Source organism: Neovison vison, chromosome 1 (assembly GCF_020171115.1).
Source record: "Neovison vison isolate M4711 chromosome 1, ASM_NN_V1, whole genome shotgun sequence".
NCBI classification, from domain to species: domain Eukaryota; kingdom Metazoa; phylum Chordata; class Mammalia; order Carnivora; family Mustelidae; genus Neogale; species Neogale vison.
The window spans coordinates 230,198-243,908 of NC_058091.1; the positions used below are offsets into that span (position 1 = coordinate 230,198).

Consider the following 13,711-nt stretch of genomic DNA (forward strand, 5'->3'; position numbering starts at 1 on the left):
TCTTCTCCCTGCTGGGTGCGGATGGTGGCTTAGGTCAGAGTGTATCCTCAACCAGGGAGATCCACACCTCGCTCCCTCAAGTCTAAACAAATCTGTAGACACTGGGGTCGGTGTGCATCCTGTGAATGTGCACGGATCTTTGGGATGCAGTCCTTGAGACAGCTTAAGAAATGAGAAGTAGACATCCCGAGTAGCTGCACCATGAGGAGGGCGGCTGTAGATACCTGGAGAGCTCCCTGTAGTGAGGGGCCCCGGTCAGTTCCCCTGGGATTTTAACAGCTTTGGGATTCCCAAACTGCCCTGGGAGGTTGTGGAGTAAGTCGGGCGAGGGGGGGGGGATGGCAGGTACAGCACAGGGGTTACAGTCAATGGTACTGTAGTAGCATTGTATGGTTAAAGAAAAAAAAAAAAAAAAAAAAAAAGATTCCCAAACTGCAACTGATGGAGAAGGGGTGGGCGATGGGAGGCACTGGAGGGGGGTGTGATACTGATTAACAAACGTGTTTTAGCCCCCGCCCCCACTTCTTCTCCAGGTAACCTGGCTGTTTGATCAACACCAGATTTGCTGCTTGGAAGTTTTTTATTTAGTTGTTCAGAAGAAGGACCTTAATTCTTAGGAATAAGAGAACCTCTCTGCTGGGCATACCCCATTCAGTTGGTCAAAGAAAACACAAACACCACTCTTGTCTCCAGACTTGTTTACACAGAAAACTGAACCTGCGGCCCAGTCAGCAGCCTATTCTGGGCATTGTTTTTTGCAATGTGCCCTGACCCTCCTCCCTCTACCCACAATCCCCACCACACACATACCTTCAGAACAGAACTTTTCTTTGGGCAAAGGGGATTGAATCGGGTTTGAGTGACCACAGCACTTGGTCTCACCACGATTGAAGATGGGCATATTTAATTTTATAAAATGATGGCTGTGAGCTTTTATTCCCAAGTGGCCTAATAAAGTGGTGGGGAAAGTAATCAGGGTCTCCGGTAGACAGAACTCAGCAGCAGCTGTTGTAGGTACAGTTCTGATGGTCATACGACCGGAGCGTACCTAGTGCATGGGGTTTTGAAGGCTCCGAGCTACCCGTGCCTGGCAAAAATAAACCACCACCACCAGGCGGCCAATCTCTCTGTCCTCTCCTGCGTCTGATGGATTGGGTGCCTTCTAAGGCCTAATGAGTCTCACTTTGTACAGTAAATTTGCTGAGAAATCAAAAAGTATTTAAAAGAAAGTTTCCTGCTTTTTCCTAATGAGCAAGGTAGGATTTATGGTGTGCAGGGAGGGGGGACTCTGGCTGCCAGGGCCCATGTGGAGGCCGGCCTTTTACCACACCCCAGCTTGAGCGCCTCCTGTATTTAGGGGTTCAGAGTGCTTCTTTGCGGGAGTATAGAGACATGCAGTTAGGGAGTGAAAAAACGCCATTTGGTTCGGAGCAGATGGCTGGCTAGGGGGCTGATGGCGTCTAAAGGCGTGTCATCCCCCTTCAGCCTGAATCCCTAAGGGCTCCCCTTGTCTTCCCAATCAATGAAAATTAAAGTGCAAAGAAAGGATGAATAGTTGGACCTCGAGTCTCTCCTTTGTTCATCTCAGCTACTGGTGTGCAGGAGTTAAACTACAACAGGCCCCTACAGAAACCCAGAAGTTAAACAGTCTCCCGTTAGCTCAGCTTTGAAAGGGCGAGGGGGAGAGGGACCAGCGTGAGGTGGGGAAGAGGGAGAGAGAGGGAGAGGGAGAGAGAGAAGGAGAAGGATGACGGGGAGGAGGAGGAAAGTAGAGGAAGAACAGGAGGAGGAGGAAGGAGAAGAAAAGGGCTTTCTGCTTGATTTCCCCAATACAGAATCGCGTGGCATAAATTAAGTTGGAAAAGAATGAGTGCTTTGGGAAGGGTTCTGATGGATTTTACGATGCCTTTCAGTTCCGCTTTGCCGCTGTAATCGAGAAATCTGTGCCACGTCAGTTGAACAAATACTTGATACTGAGGGGGGTTTGTTAAAGATTTGGGGCAAGTCTTTTCCCCCAAGGTTTAAGCCCTCGCGCGTGGAACTTTTTATTTCCAGTTTTCTAAACAGGCATTCACATGAGACTGTTTCCCACTTCCATTTTCTAATTAAAAGGTTCCTGAAATTTCATTTCTTACTGAAATCTACTCTTGGTCTCAGAGGCACAGAGGGTTTACAGCTCACATTGCTTTCTTCTTTTGTGGCTCCCCTGCTCCAGGAGCCCTCTCACCTCCCCCCTTCTCTCCCCCATCTCTCTCTCTCTCTCACACACACACACACACGTCAGCTTCTGTGCTGTAGAGAGCAAAGTTCTCAGAAATTGGCTTTCAGAGGAAACATGGGCACAGCGGAAAAAGGATGCTGACACTAGGTGGCAAGACTAAATTAGGATTCATGCTGACCCAGCCCGGTGGGGAGGTAGCACATCCGTGCAAAGTCCGCAAAGGGTGACCAAACTGGGGTTGCTACCATCCTGGGGTGGGGGGCAGTACCTTTGAAGTCTCCATTTGTTCTGAACCAGACAGTAGGGGTTCTGCTGGAGTCCGAGCCTGCCTTTCTCACCTCACCCTGCACATGACTTCCGACTAATTCTTTGCTTCTCTATGATGACGCAGCGGTGGAAAACCTGAAGTGTACAGACCTGTGAATCCAGAAACTACAGGTGTTTGTGAACCGAGGAATCAAGGGTCTTGTTGCCTAACAGCCAGAGGGACGGTCATAGGTTACTTCACCAAGCGATTCTGAGATTGCCCTTTACAGGGTTTTACTTGGTATTTTCCCTCTCCCTGAGCAGGGCACGATGCTGTGTGATCTCCACACCTGCTGCAATGAAAATCCCATTTTGCTGGGACAGTGCCAGGTCCCACCCATAAGGGGGCTATAGCACACCGGGGACGAGGCCATTGTGCCCAGGCACCCTGGGGCTGTGCCACCAGCGGAGTGACATTTACTCCAACAGTCACACCTTCCATCCTAATGAAGCTGCCCTAGGTGGTGCTGGGGGAGGCTGAGGAGGAGCAGACAGGGTTGGGAAAGAGACCTCGAAGTGTGCCCAGCATAAAGCTGGATGCCGGACTAGGAGTCTATGCCCCACCTTATTCTGCATTGAGCCCCAAAGCATGAGAGCAATTTAGATAATTCATTGTGTGATACGTGTGTTCTCGGCCCTCCCAATAAACTCATTTCCCTTTAAAAAAATGAAAACAAAAGTTCTAGTGTCTGAGGGACGTGTAAAAACCTAATAAGGTGATGGCTGTGTAAAGATTTCGGGTCGGGGGGGCTGGGCTGGAGGGTCTTTAGAACATGTGCGGGACAGTGTTGCAGAGGCCGCGGCGCGCGCGGAGGGGAGCTCTTTCTCTCGGCATTGTGCGGGGAGCAGGTGCGGTCTGCATTACCATACAGCTGAGCGCACAAAGAACCACTGATTCAGCCTTGCACAATAACAGAGTGCCTTAATGACAGCCACGCGAACGACACACACCAAACTCACTTTTTACCAAGCTGAGGGAGGCCGAGGGGGGAATACCCAGGAGAGAGGGGCTGGACACCCAGGAAAGGTGGTGGTGGCCGAGAATCGCTCCGGGAAGGACATGTGTGTGTGCGCGCGCGCCCGTGCGCGCGCGCGCGTGTGTGTGTACGCGGGGTGGGGTGGGGGGACTAGTTGGGATCTCCCTGGCGGCCGGGGGTGGGGACGAATCGCTCCCCAGACCCCGCCCCCACCAGCGGCCTCGGACCGCTGCAGGGACACCGTGGGCGCGCGGACTCCGGGGTCCCCGGGGGCGCCGCGCTCGCCCCCAGCCCTGCCCGGCATGCGGGCTTTGCGCTCCCGGACGCAGAGCCGCCGTCCTCGGCCGGTGGCTGGTCGGTGTCGGACCTTCCCAAACTTCCCCAAACTGCCGCTGCGCTCGCCGCCCTCTGCCCTTTTCTCCTCGCGCCCGCCCCTTTCCTACCGAGCCCCCGGCCCCCCCTCCCCCGCCTCCCCCGCCAGGCTCCTCCGGAGGAAGGGGCTGCCCTGGAGAAGGAGCGGCCCGGGGGGCCCAGACCCCAGGACACGGCCCGCGCGGGGAGACGGAGGGCGGCCGCCGCGGCGGCCCCAAGAGTTTCCCAGGCCGCGTCCGGCCGCTCCAGGCCGGCTGCACTCGGCGGGGCTGGAGGCGCCGCGCCGCCCCCGCGCGTCCCCGCGCGTCCCCGCGTGTCCCCGCGGGCCTCCGCGGGCCTGTGGCCGGCGGGAGAGGCAAGGGGCCGGAGCGGAGAGGACTCTCGCGGCGAACATTTTGCAGGAATGTAAATGAGCGCGTTTTGTGTGGTGCGGAGGAAGGCGGGGGGCTGGGGGCGGGGGCAGAGGAGGGCCGGGGGCGGGGAGGTGTGGGGGCGGGGAGGAGGTTGCACATTTTACAGCTCACTGACCATTTGGCGATCCATTGAGAGGAGGGTTTGGAAAAGTGGCTCCTTTGTGACAGCTCTCGCCAGATTGGGGGGCTGCTTATTTGCATCTCATTAGCCATGCGGGCGGCCGGCGGGATATAAGGGCAGCCGGCGCCGGCGAGCGCAGACCTCGGCGCGCACCCGCGGAGAGCGGCCGGCCCGGGCGCGCAGAGGACGCGTCGCCGTGGCGCAGCGCCTCCGCCCGCCACCCGCCGCCCCGCGCTCGGACCCCGCGCTGTTGACGTGGATGGCACCGGCTGGGTTCTTCGGGAAGACGCGTGTCTCCGCGGGGGCGCAGGGGACACGAGTTCAGGGCGCTTCGGGAACGACCGCCGCCGCCGAGTGACACGGGCCCGAGCCGCGGGGCGCGCCGCGCACCCCCGCCGCCGGGCGTCCCTGCGCGCGCTCCGCTGGGGCCCCGGGATTATCGCCTCGCGCGTGGGATTTCCAGACCGCGGCGTTCTAATCGGACTCGGAGCAAGCCCCGGCAGCTCTCTGGGAATTAAGCCGAATATCCGGACGCTCTCTCTCTCCCTCTTTTTTTTTCTTCCTTCAAAGAAGCTTGAGACAAAACCAGGAAGCGGAGGACCCTCACCCACTCGCGCGTCCGAGGGAGGAGGAGGAAAACCGAAAGTTGCGGCCGCGCGAGCCTCCCCGAGCTCTTTCTCGTGCGTCCCGAGCCGCCGTCGCCCCCGAAGGGCGGATCCGCCGAACCGCGGCCTGGGAAGGGACCGAGCTCCGGAAGAAAGAAGTCCCGGTCACCCCAGCCTGGGGCCGAGCGGCGGCGCTTCTCTGCCCGCGCCGCTCCGGGCACGGCCACCCCCGCGCACTCCCTGCGGCTTCGGGACGGGAACGGGGGGGCGCGGCCGGCCGAGCGAGTCCGGCGCGGCACCATGGGCCGCCGCTGCGCCCTCGCCCTCGCCGTGCTGTCAGCCCTGCTGTGCCAGGTGAGTCGTGAGCCCGGGGTCCGCGCGGCGCGGCGGCAGGTGGGTCGTCCGCGGGGGAGGGGGGACCCCGGCGGGGACGCGGGGCGCAGGCCGCGCGCGGACGGAGCGGCGGAGAGCGGGGCCGGCGCCGCCCGCGGCCAGCCCGCTGCGCGCCCTCACGCCCGCGCCCGTCCCCGCAGGTCTGCAGCTCCGGGGTGTTCGAGCTGAAGCTGCAGGAGTTCGTCAACAAGAAGGGGCTGCTGGGAAACCGCAACTGCTGCCGCGGGGGCGCGGGGCCGCCGCCGTGCGCCTGCAGGACCTTCTTCCGCGTGTGCCTCAAGCACTACCAGGCCAGCGTGTCCCCCGAGCCGCCCTGCACCTACGGCAGCGCGGTCACGCCGGTGCTGGGCGTCGACTCCTTCAGCCTGCCCGACGGCGCCGGCGCCGACCCCGCCTTCAGCAACCCCATCCGCTTCCCCTTCGGCTTCACCTGGCCGGTGAGCGCGGCCCCCGCGCGGCCGCGGCCCGGGGCGAGAGGGGGCGCGGGAGGGGCGTGCGGGGCGGCGGCGGAGGGGGCGGAGGGGGCCGGCCCGGAGCCTCGCCCGCGCGCCCGGAGTGCCCGCCCGGCGGCCGGGGAGCGACAGCCGGGGTGCGGCGGGGCGCGGGGCCGGGGTCTGGCCCGGGTACGGAGCCCAAGTCCGGGAGCGCCTTCCCGCGGGCGAGCGCTCGGCGTCTTGAGCCTAGACCGGTTGGGTGTCGAGCTACCCTGTAGCCTGACAGCCCTTGGCCCTCTCTGTGCAGCCCCCGACGGATGACAGCCCCCTCCAGCCTTGTGCTCCTGCGGGGCTTTTTTCTTTCCTTTCTTTTTTTTTTAAACGTGATATCCTGTACTAACAGGCTGAAACAACACGTCAGGAAACCACTCTTTAAAAAGTTCTCCCATTTCCTTAAGGAAAGTGAAAACAGACAAGAGCTGTACAGCACCCCCCACCACCCCCATGGATCTGCCAGGGAGACCCTTAGTGGCTTCGTTGGGCTTTGTGCCTGGATTTGGGCTTTGTGTTCTAACATTTCTGCTTTAGCTGAGGTCTCCTCCCCCTTTCTTCCAGGGCACCTTTTCCCTGATTATTGAAGCTCTCCACACAGATTCTCCTGATGACCTCACAACAGGTAAAAACAAGTCCCAGACCCCAAAACTGAGTGAACTGCTTCCCCAGTTGGTGTGTATTTGAGTCCATGTCTCCGCCAGAAACAAGCTCTTGTAGACCCTCATTCTGCGAGTTCCTGCCTGCGGTTCAGGACGGAGGACTTCTGGCCCCTTCTCCTTCATGACAGTCCCAGCTCCCCCAGGGCCCCAAGCCCCTGGGTTCTCTGTCAGAGCCAATGGCGTCACCCTCTCCCTACAGAAAACCCAGAAAGACTCATCAGCCGCCTGGCCACACAGAGGCACCTGACGGTGGGCGAGGAGTGGTCTCAGGACCTGCACAGCAGCGGCCGAACAGACCTCAAGTACTCCTACCGCTTCGTGTGTGACGAACATTACTACGGGGAGGGCTGCTCTGTCTTCTGTCGACCCCGAGATGATGCTTTTGGCCACTTCACCTGTGGGGACAGAGGGGAAAAAGTCTGCAACCCTGGCTGGAAAGGCCAGTATTGCACCGAACGTGAGTTCCTGCTTCCCTCCCTTGATCCACCTCCAGGCCGAGCTCCCAGGGAGCAGGGGAATGTTCTGTGAGCAGGGGGGGTCCTGGGATTTCAGCACTGGAGGAAAGCTCTGGTGGGGACACCGAGGCCAGAGAGCTGGAGAAACTTGCTAAGACCTCACAGCTAGCCAGTGGCAGAGCTGGGGTCAGCCCAGACATTTTCACTTCCGCTATGGGAAGCTGCCTTTCTTAATCAGGGAGGATTTTGGAGACGGGGCCAGGGGTCAGGAAGTAAGCCCAAGGGAGAGGGAGGGGAGGAAGGAAGGGAGGACCGGAGAGGAGAGCTTGTGCGTGTAGGCGGGCTTCACCCCATTCTCCCGCCACAGCGCTTGTCTCTCTCCGGAGCGGGTGTGCGGGGCCTCTTCGCAGAGTGAGCACGTTTGCAGACGTTCCGTGTGACCCATACACACGTCGTTCATGACGTTTTCACTCGTGGGGTCTGTGGACAAGAGAGAATGTGTGTTGAGGCCTGGGTCTGCGGGCGCTGGGTGGGGAGGAGCCCACCTGCCAGTGCTGGGCCCTGCGCCCACCGGCTTGTGTGCTGCCGGCACAGCCCCCTGCCTGGCAAAGAAATACCTTCACAGACATGAGTGGGCCGCGCCTGCCCCGCTGCCCGGCGTTCTCCAGGCAGTCAGGGGCTGCCCCGGTGCAGGAAGCCAGGCCTTGGAGGGCAGGAGGCTCGTGCGGGCCCTGGGGCCCAGTTCAGCTTGGAGGTCTCTCTCCAGCCTGTGGAGGCGTCATACACCCCGGTGTCCGCCTCCTCTCCCGTCAGGGGTGCAGGAGGCTCTGGAGGTCCCCAGAAAGCCATGGGGCTTTTCCTTGTCCTCCCGTAGCCGATGACCCTCCAGCCCTCCTTGGTAGGCCCAGAACACCTTGCCTGGGAGGTGCGGTTCCCGGTTTTGATGACTGCCTGGGTAGGTCTTCACAGCCTCCAAGGCCTAGTTTTGAGCTCTGCCCGGGCTGGAGCCCACAGTGTTGTCTTCCACGCTCGCGGGGCTGCTGTGCACGCGTTTCGCAAGCCGGTGAAGGCGGCCTGCTCAGCCTCATTGCCCACCCCGCGGGGACCTCCTGCCTGCTCCCTCCCTCCCTCTTCTTCGAGGCAGGGTAGCCAAAACTTAAACTTTTTTCTTCTTATTCAAACACTGGAGTCTCTCCCCGCCCCCAGCTAGCGCGTGCCATCGATTAGATCTTTCTGGGGATAGGCGGCAGGAACTCACACCGGCTCCCATTGGTGGGAAGGGCGTGCACGGGCACGCGCGTTCGTTCGTGTGTGTGTGTGTGTGTGTGTGTGTGCGCGCGCTCACTTGCGTGTGTGTGTGTGTGTGTGTGTGTGCACGCGGGGGGGTGGCGAGGGGCGGGGGAAGCAGTATTGTTGCGCGGGCAGCTGCTGGGGAGCAGAGACAATGGAGCAGCTGTCCTGCCCTGGTGCTCTGCACACCAGCTGTCCACCCTTATCTACACACACACTTTCTGGGTATTACGAGGTGGAGCTTTGTGCAGAGAATTGGGAAGTGGGGGAGGAGGAGGGGGAAGGACTTCTGACCCTCTCAGAAGAAAAGGGGATGGGGTGGGGGTGGGGGCTTCCGTGCCCTTTTGTCCTGGAGCCACTGCGTTAAGAAGAATGCTCGCCCTGGGGCTGAGCCAGTCCTGGAGTCCTCGGTTACTGGGCAGGACCCGCAGTCCCCCACAGACGGGAGGAGCTCAGCTGGGGTCGTCCGTGGAGCGGGACAAGTTTGGTGTCCCCCGTGTGGGGTGGCAGCCCCCGTGATGCTGGGGGGCGCTTGGGGTGGGGCTTGACCCTGTGTGTTCTCTTTGCCTGCAGCGATCTGCTTGCCGGGATGTGACGAGCAGCATGGATTTTGTGACAGGCCGGGGGAGTGCAAGTAAGTCTGCAAAAGTGCTTTTTCCCTTTCCTGGTTACCCTTTACACCTAGTGTATTTGTCAAGTAGCACTAGGTGTTCATTTGAAAAACTCTGGTAGGATCAGCTGACTGTTATGCTGGTGTTTCTCCTCAGTAAGTGTGTAGAACGTGTAGGGTCGTGGTTGTCAGTCCCCTAAGTGCCTCAGTGGGTATGGGAACTTACAGATTCTTTGGCAAGGAATTGACATAGAAAATGGGTCTACGTCAGGGACTCTCAAACATTTTGGCATATTAGGACCACCTGGGGAGTCTGTAAAAACACGGTCCCAGTGGCCCTCATGCCCCGAAGTCAGACCCTTTGAGGCTTTGGTGTGTTGGAGAGACGCCAGTGTTCTGCCTTGTTTGCGAGCCGGTGGGCTTGGTGCTGCTGCAGGACCGTGTCTCGCAAGTCGGTGGTGTGTGTCCGGGAGCCCGGGATGCCCGGGCCCGCCTGACTGTGCTGCTCTCGTCCTAGGTGCAGAGTGGGCTGGCAGGGCCGGTACTGTGACCAGTGCATTCGGTACCCGGGCTGTCTCCACGGCACCTGCCAGCAGCCATGGCAGTGTAACTGCCAAGAGGGCTGGGGCGGCCTCTTCTGCAACCAGGGTGAGCCCCCTCCCCACACAGCAGCCCCGGGCTTCCCGGCCTTACCGAGGACTCCAAGTGTAGCCCCCACCTCCCGTCTTTTCCCCTCGCAGACCTGAACTACTGCACGCACCACAAGCCCTGCAGGAATGGGGCCACGTGCACCAACACGGGCCAGGGGAGCTACACCTGCTCTTGTCGGCCGGGGTACTCGGGAGCCGACTGTGAGGCGGAGATCGACGAGTGCAGCACCAGCCCCTGCAGGAACGGAGGCAGCTGCACGGTGAGTCCGGCCGCAGGACGGACTGGGTCTGGGTTAGCTCCGCACGGCGTGGGTCTTTCGGAGCCAGGGGTGAGCTCTGTCTCTTCTCCACGACGCAGGATCTTGAGAACAGCTACACTTGCACCTGCCCGCCTGGCTTCTACGGCCGAATCTGCGAGCTAAGTGCCATGGCGTGTGCCGACGGCCCCTGCTTCAACGGGGGACGGTGCTCGGACAACCCTGAGGGAGGCTACACCTGTCGCTGCCCTGGGGGCTTCTCCGGCTTTAACTGTGAGAAGAAGGTGGATTCCTGCAGCTCTTCACCCTGCTCTAATGGTAGGAGGGCAGCCCTGTCCGCTCGGAGACTTTGGCGAGTGCTCAACACTGATAAGAACGCATTAGAAAGCACATGCATTTCATTTCAACCCAAGCACGGCATTTTGCTACCCCGAGCTTATGGAACCTTTCAACTAAACAGTCAGAAACTCTTCACAGAGATTGTACCCGTGAGTCTGGAAATGCTCAGGGAGCAAGGAGGGTGGGCAGGAGTGTGGACTCTCACGTGCCGTGGGGAGAGCCTGAGATGAGAGCGGAGAGGGCCGCCCAAGGCCACGCGGCACCTCAGGGGCCCGGGTCGGGGCTGAGACGCAGTGCACTGCGCTCTGATGGCCACCCAGCCGCTCTGTCTCTGGAGGGAAGCCCGGCTCGGCTCTGTCACCCAAACGTCGCCGTCTGGTGTGTCTGTGTGTGCGGAAGTGTGGTCTGCCGGCCCTCCCGCTGCTGCGCAAGTGGGTAGAGGAGCGGAGCAGGTCCCCGACAGGCCGGGCCGCGGTAACGGATGGAGAAGAATCACGGTTCCTTTGCCTTCCACCTGCTGTCCGGAAGGCCTGGCCATCCTGGGGGGCCGAGCTTTGCCTCCTGTCGGTTTCTCTCCGTGGAAGCTCCAGAAATACTGGAGGCTTTACGGTGAGAGGCAGACCAGCTGGAGGGTTAGCGATCTGGCTCGGGACGGACAGAGGTCTCTCCCCTCCTTCCTTTCTTCCTTTTCCTTTGTGTTTCCAACTGCGCTCTTCTCACTAACTGCGGAGCCAAGGGCAAGCACATGGCCTCACTCAGGCTCCCTTTACTCATCTGCCACCTGGGCCCCTTGTGGGCTGCTGTGAAGGTGAGTGTGCGTTGTGCACGGCGCCTGCCGAAACACGAGCGCTCCAGACGCGCGAGCTGTCCGACTCTCAGTATACCGAGCTAGACCGGACCGCTGCCCGGGGGCGTGTGTCCCAAGTAGCCAGCAGCTGGTTCGGGCTGCGGGCTGTGTGCGCGGGGGTGGAGCGCGGGGGTGGAGCGCGGGGGTGGACACCGTGTGTCCTGTGTTCCAGGTGCACAGTGCGTGGACCTCGGGGACGCCTACCTGTGCCGCTGCCAGCCCGGCTTCTCCGGGAGGCACTGCGAAGACAACGTGGACGATTGTGCCTCCTCCCCGTGTGCCAACGGGGGCAGCTGCCACGACGGCCCGAATGAGTACTCGTGCACCTGTCCCCCCGGTTACACCGGCAGGAACTGCAGTGTCCCCGTCAGCAGGTGTGAGCACGCGCCCTGCCACAACGGGGCCACCTGCCACGAGCGGGACCGGCGCTACCTGTGCGAGTGTGCCCGGGGCTACGGGGGCCCCAACTGCCAGTTCCTGCTGCCGGAGCCTGCGCCCGGCCCCGTGCTGGTGGATCTCACCGAGACCTACGTGGAGGGCCAGGCCGGGCCCTTCCCCTGGGTGGCCGTGGGCGCCGGCGTGGTGCTGGTGCTGCTGCTGCTGCTGGGCTGCGCCGCCGTGGTGGTCTGCGTGCGGCTGCGGCTGCACAAGGCCCGGCCGGCTGCGGAGACCGAGACCATGAACAACCTGGCCAGCCGCCAGCGGGAGAAGGACGTCGCCGTCAGCGTCATCGGGGCCACGCCGATCAAGAACACCAACAAGAAGGTCGACTTCCATGGGGACCCCGGGGCCGAGAAGAACGGCCTCAAGGCCCGCTACGCCGCTGTGGGTTATAACCTGGTGCGGGACCTCAAGGGGGACGCCGCCGCCGCCAGGGACCCTCACAGCACGCGGGACAGCAAGTGCCGGCCCCAGGGCCCCGCAGCGGAGGAGAAGAGCGGCCCGACGCTCGGGGGGTGCGTGCGGTGGGCCGGCGGGGACGCGCGGGAGGGCCAGCCTGCGAGGGGGCCCCGCGGGCGGGCGGGGGTCCGCCGACGTCCCTTCGCCCGGCGCTGGTCGTTTCCGGAACATTTTCCGCTGCTCATTGCGATGCTCTTCCCCTTTCAGCGGAGACGCGTCTGAGAGAAAGAGGCCGGACTCCGCGTACCCCGCCGCGAAGGACACCAAGTACCAGTCGGTGTACGTCATCTCGGAGGAGAAAGATGAGTGTGTCATAGCGACTGAGGTCAGTGTGCGAGGCGCAGCGGCGCCCCGGGCCCGGCCTCAGGATGGAAGCGGGTGGAGAGGTCAGAGGATAGTGACCTCTCTCTGGAACTAACCTCCCATTCTGTCTTGTGGGCCCCTCTAGGTGTAAAATGGAAGTGATATGGCAAAATTCCCGTTTCTCTTAAAAATAAATAAAATTCCAAGGATATATGCCCCAGTGGATGCTGCTTGAAAGAGGAAAGGGAGACCCACGGACTGCTGCTGATAGCCGATCCGGACGGAGCCGGTTCTCTCCCGGAGGTGGGGCTGCCGCTCCGCGGCGTCCGAGGGGGCCTGTTGCACTGCCTTTTCGGGTGTTTCCATTGCACTATGGACGGTTGCTTTTAAAAGATATATATTTAAGTGAACGGACTGACTTGCTGCGTAGGAAGCGTGAGCTGCCCGAGGTGTGTGTCTCGGATACTTACGAGCCGGTCTGTTCTTGAGTTAGAAACGCGAACACTGCCTTCATCGTCTTTTTTGATACTAAAAGGTGTTTTTTTCTAGGTGGAAAAAATGTGTGTTATTTTTTGGACTTGTAAAAATATTTTTCATGATATCTGTAAAGCTTGAGTATTTTGTGATGTTCATTTTTTATAATTTAAATTTTTGGTAAATATGTACAAAGGCACTTCGGTTCTATATATTTTTTGTATATAAATGTATTTATGGGATATTGTGCAGATGCTATTGGAGGTTTTTACTGTTTTGTTAATGAAGAAAATCCTTTTTAAGATATTTTTCCAAAATAAATATTATGAACGACGTCGAGAGGTGTGTTTCCTCAGCGCTCCTGGATCAGACCGGTGCTCACTCCCCAGGCCCAGAAATGGCTTCCGACTCTCTCTTTGAAACATCTCTGCTTGGCTGCGCTGGGCTGATGGAAAGCAGTTTTGCTCACTCCTCTGCCCAGCTCTCAGAACCGTCCACGGTCACCATCAGGGAAGCCCCAGGAGAGGCCCAGTGTGGCCCCTGAACTCCCTGGCAGTGTCACGGCACATGCATTTGATGGGTGCCAAGAACCCTCAGAACTGGTCACCACTTTCCGAGCCTTCTGTCTCTACGGGACGGAACAGAGCCTCATTTGGGATCAAATACCCACGAGACTCTTGTGTATTGCCATGGAAAAGGCTCTTTGTCTCAGAATAATACTTCTTCGTCCATTGGTTTATGGGTTACACCCAGTCAATTCGAAAAGTTAGTTGCCTTCTAACCCAGCAGCTGTGGGGGGACAGTGAGCAGTAAGATACTGAGTACCCGAGGCCCGCCCCGGGGTGACCCCTCCTCTCGGGGCTGTCCCGGGAGCCGGTGGTATTCCTGCCTCTCATGGCTGAGGGGGCCGAGGGCTGTGGACCTGTGGGCCCTGCTCAGGCTTGTGCGCGGCAGGGCCCATGTTTGTCGCTGGGAAGTCTGGCTCCAGACCGCAGTTCATTCACTCATTATTCGTGGTCACAAACTCCGCT

General features: G+C 60.0%; 1 protein-coding gene across 1 annotated transcript; it reads left to right on the top strand.

Annotated features, from left to right (window-relative positions):
- The first annotated feature begins 5,315 nt into the window (after positions 1-5,315).
- DLL1 (delta like canonical Notch ligand 1) lies at positions 5,316-13,014 on the top strand. The gene is made up of 11 exons (XM_044234312.1): positions 5,316-5,369; positions 5,549-5,845; positions 6,458-6,518; positions 6,755-7,012; positions 8,874-8,934; positions 9,428-9,558; positions 9,651-9,820; positions 9,919-10,135; positions 11,176-11,959; positions 12,111-12,228; positions 12,352-13,014. The coding sequence occupies exons 1-11, from the start codon at positions 5,316-5,318 to the stop codon at positions 12,355-12,357; spliced, it is 2,157 nt and encodes a 718-aa protein (XP_044090247.1). The 3' UTR covers positions 12,358-13,014.
- Positions 13,015-13,711: the final 697 nt, after the last annotated feature.